This window comes from Talpa europaea (genome assembly GCF_964194135.1).
Source record: "Talpa europaea genome assembly, chromosome: 11".
Classification (NCBI taxonomy): Eukaryota; Metazoa; Chordata; class Mammalia; order Eulipotyphla; family Talpidae; genus Talpa; species Talpa europaea.
The window spans coordinates 64,198,349-64,221,182 of NC_140078.1; the positions used below are offsets into that span (position 1 = coordinate 64,198,349).

A 22,834-nucleotide genomic window follows, 5' to 3' on the forward strand; every position below is an offset into this window, starting at 1 on the left:
TCAGTCCAGCTTCTTGTTGTTGTCTGTGTTATGCACAGCAGCTAAGAAGTCAACGATGAGCTTGGCTGTCTTCCTGGGTCTCTCCATCACCACTGAGTGCCCACAGTTTTCCAGAAGTTCTACCTGGCTGTTGGCAATTGACTCGGCCAAAGTATCCGCACCAGACACATCGAGCACCTGAAGGACAGAAAAGGAAACAACAACAGATGGAAAAGATTCAGACACCCAGGTCAAAACTCCTACCTCAGCCTGAATTTTAGGACCAAGTCATTCCTGTGACTTTCAGATGGAACTAACCGCCTACCAGGAGTTGTGCAGCTGCCGGCATTACTGAGGGGATCTGGTCTGGTAGGGTTGCCAGACAGGTCCTGAAGTCTGTGAATAACTAGGAACGCTTTTCCAACAAGAAGGCTACCACTTTTCTAAAGCTGATTTTTTAAAAACTAACTCATTTAAGTTCATCTGAATGACCTTGCTGTTGTGCCAACTTGACCTAATTTTCCCCCCAACATCCTCTCTGGCACTGGATTTGCATTCAAATCCCCTCTCTTAATCACTTTCCCTTTCAGCTCATCATAACAGGAGTGCCCCTTCTCTCCATTGTTAACAGCAAAAATAAAACTGTAAAGAGTGCTGTCTGCTTTTAAGCTTTATTCTTATCTACCCAGATCATCAAAACCAAGATTTCCCACCCAGCTGGAAGGAGAGGTGGGACTTGGGGAAAAATGCAGAGCACCCGTGGATCGTGAGAGGGAACATTACTGGGAAGCCTAATGAAAGGGGGGAACACTGATGACTAATGGGACCTCTTTGCTTCATCACTCATGCACAGCTAAGGCTACTGTGGTAAATGAGCAGAAATAAAATCCAGCTCTGTGGAAAAATACCCAGAGGAAGTGCAGGTGGAGTGAACAGGTCAAAGCATGGTAACTCCCAATAGAGTGTCCATCCTTCTTAGAGGTCAAAAATCACCATGCATTGACAAAAACACCTACCTGAGCTTCTAACTTTGACACTCTTATGCTGGTCAAATCCAGCATTCCTCAAGGTCACCCAGAGGCCCATGGAACAGCTGAGGGGTTCCCCTGAGATACACATGTCTGTGGGACCTATGTCAGCTGTTTCTTGTGCAGGGCGTACCTACCGGTGTATGTCTGTGAAGTGGAGCACTGACCTTGGGCACAAAATTCAAGCAGGCTCTAAAAAGCTCAGTAATCAACCTGAATACTACTTGTATATAGTGTTTAAAAAAAAATAAACACCTTGGTTGTGGAGAAAAGGGAACTCTCCTGCACTGTTGGTGGGAGTGCAAACTGGCCCAACCACTGTGAAGAGCTGTGTGGAGATTTCTGGACCTACTAAACATAGAGCTTCCATATGATCCAGCAATTCCACTCCTAGGTATTTACCCAAAGGACACAGAAACACCAATTCCAAAGAGCACCTGCACCCCTATGTTTATAGCAGCACTGTTTACAATAGCTAAGCATTGGAAACAACCCAAATGCCCAAAAATAGATGACTGGATCAAGAAGATGTGGTACATATATACCATGGAATATTACTCAGCATTCAAAAAAGATAAACACATGCAATTTGCAGCAACATGGATGGAGCTGGAAGGGATGATGCTCAGCGAAATAAGCCAGAAAGAAAAAGAAAAATACTGGATGGTCTCACTCATAGCAGGAATCTAGAAAACTTAAATAAGAGACCAGGAAAAAGAATAACTATAAGAAAGTAAAAATCAAAATCAACAAACAACTATGAATCAGAGACACTCTATGGGGTGAGGGTCAGGGGAAGAAGGGATTGGGGTCAAAATAGGGGGTTGCAATTGTATGGGGAATATAAAAATAAAATTAAAATTAAAAAAATAATAATATAAAAAAATAAACAAAATAAACACCAATGCGAAAGATCTGTAATGAACGAACTGTCAAAATTATAAATAGGTCAAGATCTGACTCTGTACTGACATGCACATCTCACCCAGCTTCCAGCCCTGCCAGATGCTATAGTGGTAGGTGGGCTATCAGCTGCTGAAGGGCATGAGTCTGTCTATCTTGGTTGCTACTGTATCTTGAGGGCCTAATACAGTGTCAGGCACATACTAGATTATATATATATATATATATATATATATATCTCAAAGGAGACCAATCTACCAACTGTTTGCACATTTAAGCCAGCTGCTGGCTTAAATGTGCAAACAGTTGGTAGATTGGTCTCCTTCCCTAGTTAGCAGTTTCACTTTACTTTCTTACTTGCTCACTCACTCTGGGTCTCCTGCATACCAGGTACTGTGCTGGCAAGAAGGGACAGAAAGAATATATAGACTATATATCTCCCAAAGTCCTTCCTCCTCTGGTGGACTAAAGAGTGGAGCTCTTTTGAGCTGATGTGCACTTCTCAGGAATGACTGCCAGTTTCAGTTCTACAGGTTGTGTACTGCTCAAATCCAGTGGACAATGTTCACACAGACAGGACAACAATGCACAACGTTCCCCTTACAGTTATGCAGTACAGTCACAGGGTCAAAAGGAGGCTGAATTCAGCCTGGCAGGGTTGGGTCTGTGTTACCAAATAATGATGACAAGGCAGGACAAAAGTCAAAACAGTTTGGAAAGCAAAAGATCATGAAATAAGGAGCTCCCAAAATATCTGCTGTTTGGCCTTTGCCTTGAGAGTAGTGTACAGGACACATTAATGATCTGATGATATTTATAGTAGGCCCATGGAATTTGTTTCCGGAACAAAATGGACTTCAGAGTCCTGGAGGAAATTGCATCACAGGCAGAGGCCAGTTATCAGAGGCAAAGGGCCTGGGTGAGAATTAATTTATTTTTTCACAACTGGAGAAAGACCATCTTAAGATATTACCTCACTTGAGTCTCACAATCACTCAAGTAGTAGAAGAGAAACCGCAATATGGAGCAAATGAATGACTTGCTCAAGGTCAGAGGTTGTTAAAGGCAAAGGCAGGGCTGGGACACAGACTTTCAGATTCCAAAGCCAGTGCTCTCACTTCTGCACTCTCTCTAAAGGGTGACAGGTACTCGCCTCTCTCCCTGTTGGGTCTGAGAGACCTCAATCACTTTTGGGATTTTCAGAATGAAAAAAGACTTGATTGTTCTGTCCCTTGATTTCTGATTGACTGACTCGCTGTGACCTGGCCTGAGTCAGGCACACACAAAGCTCTTTTGGAGTGTTGGCTGCTGCAGAAGGGAACACTGGAGCCCTTCACCTCTCTAAGCTCATGTTCCTGTGCTGTGCAGCCTGGGCCACACCTGGCTGATTTGAGATCACAATGATTCAGCATCCAGATGCCAGCATTCCTCCGTCCCCATACAACATGGACACAGGTCTGGCTTCTCTTCCCCAGTCTCTTCTCTTGGGCTGTCACACACAGTTGTGGGCCTTTGTGGTCCCAGTCAGACTTTCTGCCTATGTGTTCATCAACAACACAGTTAGGGTGTGTGGGTCACTCAGGTAAGGCTTACAATGGTGGCTTTCACCTCAGGGTCCTTAGAGGAACTGTCTTAATGGGGACAGCTTCTCTGATTTCCTTTTCACACAATATTCAATAGCATAAGACTCCTGGATACCCTTTAACAAACACTGTAATTCTGTCTGCGGGCCTTCTAAATGCTCCGTTTCATACTACCACCTCTTGTTTTAAACTTTGGAAGAACTTTCAGTACTGTACTATTTCTAAAGACTAGTTGCAAACAAAAAAGGAGCTCTGGATGCAAATAAGTATCTCTATTGAGGACCTGTTACAGGTTGATTGTGCCCCCCCCAAACCCAAATTCATATTTTGAAGTCTTAGGCCCCTGAACTTCAAAAATGACTTTATTTGGAAATAGGGTCATTGCAGATATAATGAGTTCAGAGGAAGTAAAACAGTTGACTATAGTTAATACTGCTTTATAATATATATCAAAGTTGTTCATAGTAAATCTTAGAATGCTCATGACAAGGAAAATTTTTTTTTCTTTTATATCTATAGATGATAGATATTAACTAAACTTATTGTGGTAATCATTTTATAATACATGTATGTGAAATCATGCTGTACTCCTGAAAACTTATATAGTGCTGTATGTCAGTTTTATCTCAATAAAACTAGGGGCGGGGGAAGACATGGTTATAATGGGGCAGGGTGGGCCCCTAATTCAATATGACTGACATCCTTCCCAAAAGGGGAAACTAAAACACAGAGACACACAGGCATAGGGAGAAAGGCATGTGAAGAGGAAGGCAGAGATCAAGGTGATGTATCTACAAACCAAGAAACACTAGATTGCCAGCAACTACCAGAAGCAAGAGGAGAGGCATGAAGTAGGTGCTGTCATAGCTCCCGAAAGAAACCAATGTGCTGGCACCTAGATCTTGACTTCCAGCCTCTAGAACCATGAGATGATCAATTTCTGTTGTTAAAGTCACCGAGTGTGGTACTGTTACAGTAGCTCTAGCAAACCACACACAGCTATCTGATAAGATCTATTAAAATTTAAAAATGCACCCACCCTTTGACCCAGGGATTTCATATCTAAGATTTCACCCTTCAGCCCCTCTCACATTTCACAAACCACATGCACAGTGATGCTCACTCAGGTAGTGTTTAGGTGCAAAAAATTGCCTTTCAGAGGTTGCTGAGACCAGAGTTGTTGCTCTGAACTCATAGAATGATGCTCCCCATAAACACTAGCATCTGACTCTTCCTGATGTGGGAAACCAAGCAGGGAGTTGGGTGCCTTGTTTTCCTCAGAGGCTAGTGTGACTGGCACAGGCGACCCCAGGGTCACACGGCATACCTGGTCTTGTTTCCCCCAGATGATCTGTGTCGGGACCTTGATCTTGTTCATGTTCTCATGGAGGGCATATCTTGACTTCTCACTGACGATTTCCAAAAACACTTCAGGAAAGGAAAACAAAATGAGTAAATGCTGGGCTGTGCCTGTGGGTGCCACATAATTACAGTCTGGGGACCATCATCGAGTCCAGGCCTCCACTTTCTCTTTTGAGGGACTCCAGAAAACAAAGCCTCAGGAATTTAGGAAACAAAATCCAGTCACAAATAAACTTCACTTTTCACAAGCTCAAAACTTAAATGAAAGCAGGACTACTCACGCTTGCGGTAGAAGTCGTTGTGCGGGATGCGGACATCAACAAGACCTTGCAGGATCTAAGTGTAAATAACAGAGTCAGGAAGCAAGAGATTTGTTTCTTCAGGCCTCGCATGGCACTGGTACGACGACAGAGATAAAGTCTAGAAGTTATGGCACTGTCAAGGTTTTTAGGGCCTGGTGCTCTGAATTTCCGTATGTGGTATGCAATATAATAGGGAGTAAAAGTCATGAAAGGCTTTGATCTTTGTAATTAGGAAAGAACTTGAGTACATAAAGTCAAAGGTCCCTATAGCATGTAAAAAAAAAAAAAAAAAAACACCCAAGATGGCCTGAGAGCCACTTTATCTTAAGAGAGCCTTTGTTTAGCCAAAGACACAATCAGAATGAAAATAACATCAAGTAATAATTCATCAAATCTAAATACAGAACAAAATCTATTAAAAAAAATTAAACTGCTGGAGATAATGGGCCTCTTAATGAAGACATCAACCACTGGGAGACCTCTGGGAAGGGTTCTATAGTTCTCTGTTTATTATTTGACACTGTCTTTGCCTTCCCTGTTGAGGGCTGGCAAAGCTGCAGCAAATGTTGACAGGCTGGAAGTGGACCTGGGATACTGATGCAGAGTGGTGCCTTGGCCAGAAGGAACACAGCCCTCCTGCCTCAGGATTCTCCTCAGGATTTTCCTCCTGCCTCAGGATTCTCAAAGTAGCATACATGGTTCACATTAGCTGCTGTGCGTTCCTCATCTACCCTGTAAGAGTCTCTCAGGACTCCTGTGTACTGACTGAATTGGGAAGATCCAGCCATAACTGCTTTGAACTAAACCAACTCTCTGGAGCATGACTAGAATCTGATTAGTAGAAGCCCAGAGAGGAAACCAGTGGGAAGTTGCCCGATACCCAGTGCTCCGCATCAGAGATTTGCTTTATTCTATTATCTACTCTGCACCCATGCATCTGTCCATTTTGCATCCATCCATCATTCCTTTTCAACCTCATCTCAATCCACTCTCTCCCTCACCTCTGTGCACTAGTCACCCTGGCCTCCTCTCTAGCGCCTTGGGCTTGCCCTGCTCTTCTCCCTCTCCATGTCCTGTTCCCTTAAGGAAGTTTACCAAACTTCCCCTGCGTCCCTGTTTTCAATCACTGTACTATCTTCATTTCCTCTATAAAATTTATTATAATTTATAATTCTTTGTTTACTTGTTACTTTGTCCACCACCCCTACTGGTCTGTGTCAGCCAAGGGACTTTCTCTTTTTATTAATCACTGTGGCCAGCACAGTGCCTGATCTGTCACAGGCACTGTACAGATCCTTGCTGAATTCACCATTAGATAATTAGTACAGGAAGGAGGGAAAGCTGTACTTGTCAGCTGAGCCTTTGGCAGAGAGCAGGCATACTGCTGCTGTGATCACATTACCTGCTGGGGCACCTTGAAGCGGACATAGGAGCAGAGTTGGAGCATTTCACTCATCTCTTCTGGGGTGGAGGGAATCAAGGGAATCTTCTCTACAGCAGCTGAAGCCTGCAGTTCTTTGAGTCGTTGTATAAACTGATTATCTTTTGAGTACATCAGGCCTGTGGGATTCAAACCAGAACAGCTTGACAATATATTCACCTTCTCACCAAACCTCATTCTCTCTAAGGAAACTCTAGTATCAGCCCAGAGCTAATATATTTCAGGCATTTTTCACTAGATTCCTTTTTTAAATATACTCCCATCTTTGCCTAAAGTAAAAACCATATTCTGAGAATTGTGGGGGAAAAAAATCCTTAAAACTATTTTAGACACTACTCAAACTGTGGTTCAAGAATTAGCAACATTGGGAGCCTATAGAAATAAATAATCTCAGCCCCTCCCTAAGTCTCTTGAATCAGAATTTGCACTTCAACAAGTTGCCAGGGGATTCAGATGTGTGATAACATTTAAAAAGCTTTAGTTTGGAAAACAACTTGCAAGAGACCCTCTCACACCTGTATCACTGAGAGGAGATCTGATGACATACATGATGGGAAGAAATCAAGCCTGGAGTGATTACTCCTCTTGGCCTAGACTCACTTGGTAATCACTTATTTAGGGGACAATACACAAAACACAGGAAGAGGGAATCCCCTACTGAGTGGGGGAATCCCCTACTCAGGTTGCGGCAATAGCTGCCTCCACACAGTTCCTCTTTCAGGAGAGCATCAGAGGATCCTGTGACTGAACAGCTTGGAGACTGACCATTATTTCCTGTCACCTTGGAGCATAACACAAGAGTTACGCAAACTAATGTATGCAGAAGGGCAAAACTAATTTTCACGTCTTTTTTTTTTTTAAAGATTTATTTATTCATGCATGCAAGAACTAGGGTACAGGACAGATGTGCAGGAGAGTGAGAGGATTCACCAAGACAAAGTGGGGAGCAGAACAGGCAGACTGACCGAAACACACTACTGAGGAGAGTAGCGTGCAAGATAGGAGAGGTATGCCGCACCATGTGGGTATCTCCCTGGTTGGGATCAAACCCGCGCTGCAGGGGCTGCGGACAGCTTCACAGCACTGCGCTCAACAGCCTGCGCCACCAGGGAAGCCCTAATTTTCACTTCTAACACTAACAAGTTTCTAGGTGTTCATCTGAGTTGAAGAGGTAGATTTCAGAAAGAAAGGCAGGGGTGTCAATACCATGCTGCAGAAATCCAGACTTTATCAATGTCCCATATTCAGCAACTCCTTTAAATCTCACATGGGTATTGTGTGTAGCTTTCAAAATGCCATGCAGATTGCATGACCTATTTCCCCTAGTTTTAAAAGTAATTCTAGGTTAAATGTCATGTGGTATCCTGAATTGGATCCAGTAACAGAAATAAAAGCATTCATGGAAAAGCTAATGAAATCCACATAAAGTCGGGAATTTAGTTACTAGGAATACACCAGGGTTGATTTCTTAGTTGTGACAAATTTGCTGTGGTCATGTGAATTGTTAACAATGGGGGAAATTGTGTGAAGGCACATGGGACTCTCTATATTATCTTTGCAACATTTCTGTATATTTAAAATTATTTTGAAGTAAAAAATCTAGATAGGTAATAATCCTGAACTTGTTTCTATGTTTTCATTTTCACATACTAATTTAATTTAAAATTTTTTTTTAATTTAAAATTTTTAATTTAAAACTAGGTGTAAAACTCTTCTCTGACAATTCAACAAAAATTTAAAATCCAGTTAGTTTTGACCTTCTATGAGTGATTTAAAATCTAATAACCTTTCATAGGCACATTCCTTCAATTTTAAAACTTTATTATTAAAAGAGCAAATGATTTCAGACATAGCACTTAGGAAAAGAGAAAGAGACAACTCTTTGGAGGTTTGCTTTCAATTTTAATGTCCTTAACAAACCTGAATTCATATAAACTAAATTCATGTAAATAATTTTCAGAGTGATACACTTTAAATCATATTAGTTACATTTCAGGAGAAAGTGTATGTATTAAATTCATATCTTGGTTCTATTTGAATCATAGAAAGGATGCAGAAGACATGAGTCATATGAGGTACATAGTTAATACTGAAGAACTTCCAAAGCGGCCACACCTTGGTTGTAGAGTCAGAAAGTCTACGATCCATTCCTACCTAGGCTCTTAGACTAACAGAATTTTTTTTGTGCCTCAATGTTTCTACCTATAAAATGAGCATGATAACTTGATCTACATAGTAATTACACATGTAAGAAACCACTAAGATGAGTTAAAATTTGGGCAATATCCTATATTAAAATCATACCTCTATAAAGAACCAAAGAGAGAGAGAGAGGAAACAAGGAAATGAGAAAAAAATTAAGAACTTTTTCTCTACCACATTATAAATCCAAGGAAAAATGAATGTAAATAAATTAACTTCAGGTCATAACTTCCAGGGACATGTAATTGCTTACATGGATGTGCATGTGGATACATATATGAACAGAGAAACTAAACTTCATTTTTAAAAAAATCTTGTAAGGAATAAAGATCTCTGAGTTTTCAACAGAAAGCATAATAATCAAAACTATACTTCACATGATTATGGAGAGAACTAAATTTATATAAAGAACTTAGCTAAAAAGAACCAAATAAATGTCAAATGACAATATTATCATTATATTTAAACATATTTATATGTCACAAAGTACTAAACATTTTTAAATTAACCATCTCAAAATTTTTGTGGAACAAGGTTAGCTTAATATTTTAAAAGTCAGGATGATTATGATTGTGGTTATACAGCTACTGTTTGGTAAACAATCACTAAAGTATTTCATATCTTGGAAGGACAGATCAAAAAGATGATTCGAAGAAGTCATAGCAGACATTGGCTCTTTTAGATTCATGCCCCACTATGTTCAAGTCACTCATGGGGATATTTTAGCCTTGTAACTTACCAGCTGGACACACAAGAGTCAGGCTGCAGACATCCGATGGGTAAGAAGCAGCATACACCCCAGCCACATGGCCACCCATGGAGGTGCCAACCAGATGGAAAGGCTTTTTGTTTAGCTTGAGGCATTCTACAAACTAGACAGAGAAATGAGAAGGAGGTTTGGATAAAACAAATATAAAATTTATATGGAGCCATAAAATACCCAAAATAAACAAAGAAATCCTGGAAGAAAAAAAGCAAATGAAGTTATCACACTGCCTGACTCCAAACTATATTATAAAGTGTTAGCAATCACGACAGCATGGTATTGGAACAAAAACAGAAGTACAGACCAATGAAATAGAGAGCCCAGAAATAAACCCATACAAAAGCTAACCTTTGACAAAGAAGCCATGATCATACAATGGATAAAGGAAAACCTCTTCAACAAATGGTACTGAGAAACTTAGACAGCCACTTGCAACAACTTAACTCACTCCATACTCAAAGTTTCATTCAAAACTGATTAAAAACTTTGACATAAGACCTCAAACAAAATACTTAAAAGAAAACACAGGTGATACACTGCTGGACATCAGCCACAGAATTGCATCTGGGGACACAATTCCAATGCCAAGGGAAACAAAAACAAATGGTGCTATATCAAACTAAAAAGCATCTGGTGTGAGAAAGATATCACAAAAACAAAAACGCAACCTATGGACCAGGAGCAGATAGTTTCCCATCACACACCTGATTTTTGAAAATATATAAAGAATTTATAAAACTCAACAACTATAGAAAAACCAACCTAATCAAAAAATGGACAAAAACCTAAATAGATACATTTTCAAAGAAGTCATTCAGATGGCTTACAGGCATGCGAAAAACACTCAACATCACTTATTATTAGGGAAATGCAAATCAAAACTATAATGAAAAATCACCTCACACCTATAAGAGTGGCCTATATCAAAAAGACTGGAAACGACAAATGATGAGGATGTAGAGAAAAAGGAACACTCATCTACTGTTGGTAGGAATGCAATTTGAAGCAGCCTCTGTGAAAAACGGAATAAAGAGTCCTCAAAAAAAAAAATATATATATATATACACACATATGATGTAGCAATACTACTGCTAGGTATTTATCCTAAAAAGATTTATGTATTTCTGTGTTCCAAAGCAGTATTATTCACAACATCCAATATTATTCACAACAGCCAAGTCATGAAAGCAACCCAGATGCCCAATGACAGATGATGGGACAAAGAAATTGCAGACTCAATGGAATACTACTGAGCTATTAAAAAAAAAATGAAATAATGCCATTTGGGACAAAATGGAGGGATCCTGAGATGACTATGCTGAGTGAAATAAGTCAGAAAACAAAAACCAGTTACCAGATAGTTTTGCTCATTTATGGAATATAAATAACAACAAAAAAACCCAAAACTGGCAAAACACAACAAATTCTTAGACTTTGTAAAACATTACACTAGAATAATTTAATACTAAAATTATATTACAATATATCCTATACCAGAGGGGGTGAAGAGGGAGGAGGAGCGAGGGAGGGCAGGTGATAGGCTATTAGCACTAGAGCTTTGGTGGAGGTGCATGAAGTATGTGCACGCATGGAGGAATGAAGTAGTATTCCCAAAATGACATAGTTATGTACACAATTGGCAAATCAATAAAACTTGAGGGGTGGGGGAATAGAGAAGGAGCCTGGTTTTATAACTATAGATAGTGACAACAGTGACTACAGAGCAAAAATCCCTAGTACTTCCTATGAGGACAACTGAAAAGAGCTATTGATGAAAAGGGATCTAAAATTCTGCATTCATTATCTTGGCAGGCTTTTTACCTGGCACTAGTGACTGAGGAGTGACTTATATGTATAAAACTAACAAATATTCTGCTAATTCATGAATCAGCAAGCTTTTCAATGGTGTAAATATTTCCTACAGAGGAAATATATTCTGCTTTTTGGGCCATATGATCTTGTCACAATGACTCAAGTCTGCTGCCAAGAGAAGCCAAAGACAATATATAAGTGAATGGATAAAATTGTGCTTCAATAAAACCTAGGTTACAAAAATAGAAGGCAGGACAAATAAAGCCCCTGGGCGACAGTGTGCTGACACTTACCCTAATTCAAGGCACTTCCGACACGTCTAACTGTCCATTCATATAACTATCCACCTATCCATCTGTCTGTTCAACCACCCAAGTATTCATCTATCCACCCACATATATCCATCAGTATAAAAAATAATTAATAGATATCCATTATATATCTGGTCAGCTGCTGAGGATAGAGCAAAGAGCCAAGGTTCTTGACCTCATTAGAATAGTTTAATTGGGGAGGGGGTATGTGAGAGACATCAACATCCTTATAAAGGGACTATACCTAAACATCAGGTCCTAAACATCAATTTGAAACGTATGGATTACTAAATTCTAGAATTGTGTATGAGCCCCCTGGCCTTGAAAGTATAGATGGAGGGGGCCGAATATAGATGCTAAAATACACAAAATGCAAAGAGGGCCCTCACTATCCTCCAAACTAGGCAGACAGGCTACTACTATCATCAATATAGTTGGTAAGCAGAAAAAGAGACTCTAGGGAAATGGTCTTAATTCCTTTTTGAAATTTGAGAATTCTTAATTCCTTTTTGAAAGAGCTGAGAAAAAGCCCAGATAGCAGAAAAAAAATATTAGGCATAGAGAGGAACAGTCTGCAATAAACCCTGGCTTTCCACAGTCAACCAAGGAAACCACTGGGATGTCATTTTGTTTATAGTTGCAGGCAGAATGCATGGGTGACTGGTTATGAGTCAGTATGAGTCCGTTAGGTGCTGTCCAGGTTTGGGCATGCTGTGGTGGCAAGACCCTTTATGGACAATTTCTGATGGAGCTTTCTGCTTACCTGGTGGATCCTCTTGACTTGCCCCTGTATGGACAGGTCATCCATGGAAGAACGGGTGGTGCCCTCATGTCCTGGCATGTCCACACAGACCAAATGCAGGTTCTTTGGAAGGAACTGAGGACACACAGGCCAACAGAGTCAGTATGTGGTATGTAGAATACGTCTGCCTACTTTTCTGGGGAGATTGTACCCACTTACCAAGCAACCCAGATGGTCATCCTTGAGGATGTATAGGCCTGGGTCACCCAGAATTCAACCCTAGTAACATCTGATGTGAATAAGCACTGTCAGTAACTTCACAGAGAGTACAGGCCCCAAAGACACAAGAGGGAGGGGACTTGGAAAAAGACTGATCAAACAGGACAATATCAGAGTAGCAGCTTGAGTCTCTTCTTCTTTCTTGATACCTGTTGGCAAGTACTACTACCTTCTCCTTTCCCTCATCCCTTCCACACTTATTCCAGCCATGTAGCCACTGATTTGGAATGAGATGGGATGGTTCTGGTCTCCCAGAGTCCTAGACAGCTTCAGAACCAACCTACTAAGGGAACCCAACCACCATCTCTAAAAATCTCATTCTGGTTTCAACTTTTCTTTTAAACACTAAGGTTTAATTCTTGGGGTGATTATTTTCCAAAAGCACCTTCTTTCATTTAAATATGTGTCACTTTTAACCAGGAAAATGAGAAATATCAGTTATCAACTAATAAATATCCAGTTATATGAAAGACACTTATACTAAGGTGGGGACAAGAAGTGAGAGGCTCACCAAGACATGAGGACGACTGTCCTGGGAGCAGAATTCGGGAGGAAGGACACAGAAATGACTAGCGGCTGTGTGAACCTTTTCCTTCTAGTATACACAATACAGTACTTGGGGGGCTATGGTTCTATTTGAGAATGGGATCCTAGGATGCTTCCCTCCAAGACCTCTCCCAGCTCCAACCTTTGCCAGCTCAACACTCTTAACAAGTAAAACAAGTCATCAAACCCGCAGGACAGAAAGTGACTGATTTGGAAAACTAGCCCAGAAAGCTGCTAGATTGACTTTTTCTTTAAATGATTAAGCCAAAAAAAAAAAAAAAAGCAGAAGTAGAGGGACAGAGAAAGGGAGGAAGGGGGAATAGGGAAGGAGAAAAGAAAGGAGGGGAAGGAAAAAGAGAAACTTAGAGTACAAAGGAACAAACAATTTTTTAAACACTTGACCTTAATAGTTACGATATTGATGGTTCTTAAGATGAAAGTGTCAGAAACCTTCCCTAAGAGATATTCATAAAATGAAATGATTTTGAAGATATAAAAAATAACATCCAAGTCAGATTTTATCTGACAAAATTTATAATTTACAAAATTGAATTATATGTTGCATTAGTTTCCAGATGACTTGAACTATAACTCTGGTTTCTCTTTGTTTTCTACCATTCTAATGGTACCATATCCAAGGGGAAACCCTTTACTGAGTGACATCATCTTGAAAGAGAAGAATCTGGAACTGTACCTTGACCACGCTGAGCCACATATCCTTGTGTGCAGAGAATCCATGGAGCATAAGAATGGAAGGTTTATACCCAGGCCTGCCCCGGAATGAATAACAGAACTGATAGTCTTCATGGTTAACATAGCGGACCTGCATGCCCAGCGTCCTCCGCCAGTACCTGAGGAGGGGAAATAAAGGCAAAACAAAATCAACATGCTCCAAAGAAGTGACCTCAGGAGGGAGCGGAGAAAGATCCTCTCTATAATCTTACTTCTGCCACTCCTCCTCCTCCTCTGTGCATATTTCCAAGTCTCCTAGACCTTGGCCCTCAAGAAACACTTAGCAAAACCATTTCAGAAAGCACCTTAAGTGGACATTCTGGTATGAATATCCCCAGTGACTCTAAATAGAAAGAAGAAAGTGGCATTTCCTTGAAAAGTATAACACATAATGGCCTTTTGCTAATACAGCTTTCTAGAGCCTCTGAGAGGGAGAAATTGTTCTTGATATCTCCCTGCACTGGTGCTCTGGCTTTATTCCTCAAAATGTACGACAATTAATTGAAAGCTCAGCTTCTGTTGGTTACATAAGACTTGGTGGTGCTGGAGTTTGGGCCCTGAAATTGATTTCAATGTGAAATTACTATCTAAACTAAGTGAATTCTCTGCATGAAAATCTCTCCAAGATGAAAGATAACTCAGAGAATCACATTGTTGTATACTTTATATCAAAAGCAAATAGCCTAAATGACCATTTTAAACCCATTTTGTAAAAGAAGAGGAGACAGGGATGAGGATGATACATATTTGCTTGTATCTGCATATGAAATCATAGGAGCTTATACAAGACACTATTATGATGAGTATCTGGAGCAGGGGTGGGGAATACAGTGAGAAGTAGGTGGAGAGGGAACAGTGGTGGGAGGGAGATTTACAAAACATTGCTTTAGTACTTTTTAACAGAATGAGTTGCTATTCAAAACATTAGAACTATAATAAAATTGGCTAGCTTAAAAGCTCTGATGACAAAGCAAGCGTATTTCAAAATTCGAAACCATGGCACCACAACACGAGTTTGCTCATACATTCATATCCCAGCTCATTCATTTAATTGACTATGATATTGAACCTTAATTTCCTCATCTATATGGGAAAATGTTGCAATCTACTAAGGATATGAAAGATAAAATGAGCCAACTAAAGTATAGTTTTGTTCAATGCCCAGCACATGGTAATTGATAAATGTAGTTATTAGCATTACATAAAAAAATTGTCCCTCAAAATATATAATTTGTCAAAATATAAGGAAAAATGAGGGAAATTTGCAATAAATGACAGTCACAGGTAGAAATCCTTAATATGAGTCATGCTAAATCCCAACTTGATACTGGGCAAAATAAACAAAAAGATTACTCAGAGTAGAATTACTAATGATTAACAAATACAGGAAACACATTCAACTTCAATAATGATTAAAACATGAATATCAAACAAGATATACCTTTTTATGGACTTCAAAATTAGAAAATTTTAGCAATTAAATATATATACACACATATAATGTTCAAGTTTTCTAAAAAGGAATCCAGCATTGAACCTCAGGAGTCTTTAAAAATCTGAGGCCCTTTGACCCAGTAATTATACCTCTGGGAATAACCTATTTCAAGAAAATATATAGAAATTTTGAAAAAGAAATTAGTTTACAGATGTACAAGACAGTGTTATATAAATTAGGAAAGAAAATCAGTACTAACCTTGAAGTCCACAAAAAGAAAATTTATTACATAATTTACAATGTAGCTAGATAATGTAATATCATGCTGTTGTTAAGAATGATATTTTAAAAAGAATATATAGAGAATATATAATAGAATATGCATGTATGAAAAGATCATTAAAATTATTCATATCTCCATCATGTAGGAATAATCACTATTAATCTATGTGTATTTTTTGCCTGTTTGCAACGGTACATAAAACACCAAATTGAACTTTTTGAAGAATCAAGTTTTCAAAGAATATTCAATAACATAGGTAAATGTTTATGACATGATCAAGTGAAAAAAACAGACCCAATTTTCATACCTAAATTTTTTTATTATTGATCCAATTCTGTATAAAAATTTTTTTTAATGGTGAAAACTAGAGGTATTTAAGAAAATGATTTGAGAGGTTATGTGTAATTTATATTTTCTTTCTGCTATCTTTGGATAATCTTCAAATTCTCTACAAAGTACAGTGTGAGATTAAGGGGAGAGCTGGGAGGATCTTGTGAAAAAAAGAAGGTCTGAACAGACACTTGGATACTCAACGTATATTAGGTGAAGACGACAGAGAAAGATGTCCTGACATGGGCTCCGCAGAGGCAGGACCACCAACGGCAGCCAGGGTGAAGGGAGATGTGGACAGAAGCCTGAGTGCCGGGCTCAGGACCTGAGGACTTCTTCATTACCAGATGGACCTCTTGGTACTAGTCCTAGTCCATGTTTTTCATTTATTGGTGCATCCAATAGAAAATCCTACCTAGTCTTCAGAAAAATGAAAACTAATATTTTCAAACAATCCTCTCAATGAAAGAGTGAAAATAATACTCCTTAAGCCACTGGGTCAGCTAAAAAAAAATATGAAAGACCCAAAGTCCAAGTGGAAAAAACACAAAATTCAATTTCTTCAGCTTAAGAATAACAGAGAATACATGATCTCTAATTCAGAAACACGAAGGCAGAGATTAGAAATAGCTGCTAATTCACAAAACAGAAATAAGAACTAAGTTGGGATGAGCAAATGTTTTAGGAGCAAGATCCTTCACAGACTAACAATCTCAACATAAAATCCAAATTGCTCCAGTTTCACAGACAGAAGTCATCAAAGGCTCTACTGACCTAAATAGAAAATCCCAGAAAAGGAGCCTCTAAGGAGTGTCTCTTTGAGCAAGGATCTCAGGGTCTAGATCCTTCATCCTACATCTCATCTCACCTTCCTGAGCTTACAAGAACCTCTGATGAAGCATTCCTACACATCTTTTTTTGTGGTAAAATTTTAACCAAGTGTACAACTGAGTGGCATTAACTATGTTCACAATGATGTACATCAACCATTACTACTACACATCCCCAGATCTTTTCCGGGCATCCCAGATATTCTGTGCCCATGAAACAGCACCTTCCTGTTTCCCTCCTCCTCTCAGCCCCTGATAATCTGTATTCTGCTTTCTGTCTTTATGAGTTTGCCTATTTGAGGTACCCTTTACAAATAGAATTAATGTACTATTTGTTCTTTCATATTTGGCCTTTCTCACTTAGCATAATATTTTCAAGGTTCATCCATATTGTGGCATGTGTCAGAATCTTCTTTTTTTTTTAAGGCTGGATAATAATCCACTAAATGTATACACCATATTTTGCTTACCAGTCATTTTTTGATGGAATATTTGGTTTGTTTCTAATTTTTTGACTCTTGTGAACAATGCTGCTATGAACATTGGTATGCAAGTATCTATTTCAGTCTCTACTTTGAATTCTTTGGGGTATATATCCAGAAATTGAATTCCTAGCTCATATGGTAATTCTGTATTTAATTTTTTATGGAACCACTAAACTCTTCCACAGCAGCTGTACCATTTTACTTTTCCACCAGCAATGCATAAAGGTTCCAATTTTTCTACACCTTCATCAACACTTACTTTCCTTTTTAAAATGTAAGAGCCATCCAAATGGGTGCTAAGTAGTATCTCATTGTAGGTTTGATCTGCATTACCTAATGACTGGATGGAGAATGTACATTTCTTTTTATTGAGACATAATTCACATACCATAAAACTCACCCTTTTAAAGAGTACACTTGAGGGGTTTTTAGAGTATTCATAAAGTTATGCAACCACCACCATTATCTAATTCTGGAACATTTTTATCACCTCAAAAAGAAACCTGACTGAACTGTACACTTAAAAATGGTTACAATGGGCCTCCCTGGTGGCGCAAGGGGTTGAGATGCAGCCTATGAAGCTGTCCGCAGCCACTATAGCACGAGTTTGATCCCCGGGCAGCCAGGGAGCTACCCACATGGCGCAGCAGACCTCTCCTAACTCGCCCATTGCTCCCCTCAGCAGTGTATTTCGTCAGTCTGCCTGTTCTGTTCCCCACTCTGTCTCTGGTGAATCCTCTCACCCCCTACACCTCTGGCCTGTCCCCCAGTTCTTGTATGCATAAATGAATGGATCTTTAAAAAAAATGGTTACAATGACAAAATAGTTAGAATTTTAAACTAAAATTTTATGTTATGTATGTGTTATCTCAATTTAGAAAGAGAGAAAGAAATGCATACCCATGAGGAATCACTCTCCATTCCCCCCTCCTTTAGCTCATGACAATCACTGGTCTGCTATAGGTCTCTAAAGATTTGCCTGTTCTGGATATTTTGTAAACTAGAGTCATGCAATATTTGACCTTTCTGTCCAGCTCATTTCATTTAATATTTGGTTTATTTCACTTAATATAATGTTTTCAAGTGCATCCTTGTTATTGAATATATCAGTGCTTCATTCCTTTTGAAGGCTAAATGACACTCCATTGATGAATATGCTACATTTGTTTACCCATCATTTGAAGGACATTTGTCTTTTTTCTACTTTTTGGCTATTAAGAATAATGGCACTATGAACGTTCATGTACAAGTTTTCCCGTGGATCTATGTTTTCAGTTTTTTTTTTAAAAGATTTATTTATTTATTTATTTATACAAGCACTGGGTACAGTCAGAAGCGCGGGAGGGTGAGAGAATTCACCAGAGCCAGAGCGGGGAGCAGAGCAGGCAGAAGGACCGGAATACACTGCTGAGGGGAGCAGCAGGCGGCAGTAGAGGTCTGTGTGCCATGTGGGACCCTCCTCTGGCGGCCGGGGAGCAGCCAGGGATCGAACCGGTGCTGCAGAGGCTGCGGGCAGCTTCGCAACCCAGTGCTCAACCGCTACGCCACCAGGGAGGCCCGAAAGTCAGTTTTATTTCTTCTTTTCAAATTCTTATCCCTTTCTTTCTCTCATATTTATGATTTCTTGTCTGTTCACAACTGAGTTCCTTTGGGAAAATAAATATCTTAGAAAATGTATCTTTTTCATCTTGTGAACAGTCTTAATATTTTATATATGAAAATTATAGCTGGTCTTGATGACATTCACAGTGGCCGTAGCTCCTCCAGTTGAAGCTCTTCATTGACTCACTGCAAAGCGTTTGGTGCCTCTTTCAAGAACAATCTTAGTCCATATTGCTGTGGAAATAGACTGGCCACGCTCCAAGGACACTTATCTAGAGAGAGCTGCTCTGAAGACCAGCTGTGGTCTACCAGGGACACCTGTTCATTCCCTGAGGAGCTCTAGGGAAGTCCAGGAGAGAGCACAGAGAGATGATTTCACCATACCCCCATGTTCATATGGCAGGGAGATGGGGTATGGGGTGGAGGTGAGAGCAGGACAGGGTGCCCAGCTACCTCTATGGTCTGCTGTTCCTGTCCACATGGCAATCCTTAAAATTATCTTATTGACCCAGGTTTGCTGGGTGGCCCCACTGGTGGTCACGATGGAGCAGTTGAGCTAATGAAGACCTTTTAAGGAGTAGCTGTGGTTAAGGAACATAGGTGACTCATGGTAAAACTGCTCATCTTGGGCCTCCCTGGTGGCTCAGGGGTTAAGTCTCAGCACTATCAAGTTATTGCCAGCCACTGCTGCATAAGTTCAATCCCTGGCCAGGTTGCTAACCCACATGGCATAGCAGACCTCTCCTGTCTCGCCCGCTGCTTCCCTCAGCAGTGGATTTCAGTAGATCCTCCTGGTTTGCTCCCCACTCTGTGTCTGGTGAATCCTCTTACCCCCTGCACATCTGGCCTATACCCCAGGTTCTTGCATGTATAAATAAATTAAAAATAAATCTTAAAAAAACTAAACAAACTGTGTATCCTATGATAATCAGTGTGTAGAAGTGACCTGCAGTAAGGAGAAAACAAAGCATGCATTTCAGTGAGGTAAGGAAAAGCCACTTGCTGAATTTCCAACAGCTCTTTGCAATGGTAATATTCCATTTCTATAATCAACTCCCCCCTACCCCTATGTCACAACACTACCTGGTACAATCCAAAAGGTTTTTTAAGATGTTCAGTTTCCCCAACCAACTGGTTTTCCTGTTGTCTACATGCATGAATTCAGAAAATAAAGAGCCCTGTGTCTCTCCTCCAGCCACAGCTCTGAGCTGAGTGATAGGCTTTAGATCACATGCATCTGTGCTCTCAGTGAATAAGGGACTGAAGCTCTACTCTGTGGGCCTCTCTGGGATGTGTGGATATTATTTGTAAATAAGCGATTTTTTTTTTTTTTTGCTATGTGACATTACTCATGACAGTAAAAAAGTAAAAAAGAATGCAAATCCTCATTTAGATAAATAAAATGTTTATCATCATACAATGGGCTATTATTCAGCCCTAATAATGAATGAAGTACTGATATAAGCTACAACATGGATGGCAACAAGGGTGAACATTGAAAACATACTGAGAGAAACCAGACACAAAAGGCCACAAATTGTATGATCTCATTCATATGATATTTTCAAAACAGGCACACCAAGGGAGACAGAATGTAGTTACTTGTGGCTAGGGGCTGAAGGACAAGGAAAACAGAGTAACTGCTAATAAGTATGGGGGTTCCTTTTGGGGAGATGGAAATGTTCTGGAATCAGACAGTGATAATGGTAGCATGATACTGTGAATATATTAAAACCATTTTGAAATGGTGAATTTTATGTGATGTGTATTTTTACTCAAAAAAAGCAAATTATTTGTTATGAGGTTATTCCTCTCTTTAAAGATAAAATGTCAAAAATATTCTGACACTCTTGATCTGAAAACCTCCATGGCCCAAGGAACTTGGGGGCTGAGGACGATGCAGCAGAGAGGGTGGTTTCCACAGGTGAGGCAGGTGGAACTAGCCTGCATGAAATCACACTTGTGTACGCAGCCACATGCATGATTAGGCCCACATCACCCAGTGGCATTCCTGCTTCAATTTGATTTAAGAAAAAAGGCATTTTTGTGTGGCCTCTGCATGGTGCCTCTGCAGGGCGTGCAGGGACACCCAGCTCTGGCTTCTCCCATGTCAGAACCACACAGGCACCTTGGCCCCAAAGCACTCCTGCTGCCAGCACTGCAGAGAAATGGTATTCAAGCAGCTGGATTCTCAGCTTCGTCAATGCAGAGGTGGGTCTTGGGTGACCCTCTGAGGGGGCCACCACTCCTTCAAGAGAGAGCAAGAGAGTGAAAGATGAAAAGCTTCCTTCTTTTCAATTAGCTTCCTTTCAGGGATCAGAGTCTGGCTAGCAGGCGGAAAATTCCACTCTAATGAAACAAAAGGGAGTGAGAAAGCAGGGCAGATAAAGGTCCAAGCACAACACCCCTGCAGACTTCTCTCTGTGCAGTTAGTTCTAACTCCAGAAGTCCCAGTTAAATCTTGATGTGCTTACCTATGGCACCAGGTCTATTTCAGTACTTCCTTCACCATGGGATACATGCTATGGGAGTAAATAGGGCGATTCTATTTGGTAAAGGATCTGTGGCATGAAAATTCATTGAAACACATCATGAGAAAATTTCTCTTTAATGGTTACCCTTCTGATTCCATCAGGAGGAAGGTTCTGCTCTGGGCAGCCTCATCTCTTATACCTCTCTTATACTTTGTAATAAAGAGAAGAGATACAGTCTCTATAGGTCACAACTTAAGAACATTGCTAATGGCATTGAATCATTTTTACTTTTTTAATATGTACTATTTTATGGCATGCTTTCCACTTAAAGTGGCAATATTTATATCACTCTTAAATTGAATTAAGATTTGTTTTAAAAGGTGATTTACTCTAAAGAAAATAAGAAAAGTGGAAGTGTGTGGAAGGAAAAATTCCAAAAGACCATCATTATTGACAAGGATGTTTAGAGTCAGGGAGAATTGCAGACTATAATACCGATGAAAATATTTAAAAGTGCACCCCCTGGTAAAACCACTAACATCCTGGAAGCACTGCCGGTGGCTTATTTTTTTCCTTAGATACTAACTTAGTAGCTGATCATAATTTTCAGAAACAACTTAAATAACTGGAAGGTCCCCCTCTAAATTTTGCCAAAGTTCACTTGGGAATGTGTGATTGGGCTGCAACCTTTACCTTTGATCCCAAATAAAAGTTTTCATTCTCTCTGAAAGCTCAAAAATTTTCTTTCAGAAAACAGGTGGAATGTAAGTATAAAGGTGATGTAAGAATAAAAGTTTTGGATATTTGTGTTTCTTTCTGTCACTTTACTAGTGAACACTTTTAGAACAAATCTAAAACCATTCTGTCTTGCTCATGCCATCTCCACGGTCCTGCTCTTTCTGACTCATTTTTCAGTGCCCATCACCACATCTGTCAGGACATCACTGGATCAGAATCCAATAACCAAGAAAATACCAAAGTAATCCCCATAAATACATATAAGCCTTGTTTAAAGACAGAATTTGTGACTTTGGAAGTAAAGGTGGCCTCCCAAGTTAAAAAAAACTATCAGAAACCTGGAAGAATTTTTCTAGTAAGAAGCTACTATGAATATGTCAAGAAAGGTCCCCAAATTCAAAAAAGGACATTTTCAACTTTTCCGTAAATTTGAAATATTTCATGATAAACTCTTAATACTTCCCAAAAGGACAAGCAGAGATGACACAATTATAATACCCTTGAAAACTTCGATTATAAATTTAACTTACCAATAGTAGATTTTTATCAGCGCAGAAGGCCACAGTAGAAAGGAGGCTACAAATGCCAGGATGGGAATGGCAAGGGTCCCACCAGCGATCACGAACATGTTAACCACATCAAGATCCATCCTGCTTTGTAGGTTGGTTG

The 22,834-nt window shown here is 39.7% G+C and overlaps 1 protein-coding gene across 1 annotated transcript; it reads right to left on the bottom strand.

Moving 5' to 3' along the window:
• Positions 1 to 22,834, bottom strand: ABHD6 (abhydrolase domain containing 6, acylglycerol lipase; the record flags this gene model as incomplete). Its single annotated transcript, XM_084246531.1, has 8 exons — positions 22,696 to 22,834; positions 13,951 to 14,107; positions 12,453 to 12,566; positions 9,540 to 9,672; positions 6,560 to 6,717; positions 5,137 to 5,191; positions 4,821 to 4,921; positions 1 to 177 (listed from the first exon to the last, which is right to left on the bottom strand). Exons 1-8 carry the CDS (start codon positions 22,812 to 22,814, stop codon positions 1 to 3), a joined length of 1,014 nt encoding a protein of 337 aa, XP_084102657.1. The 5' UTR covers positions 22,815 to 22,834.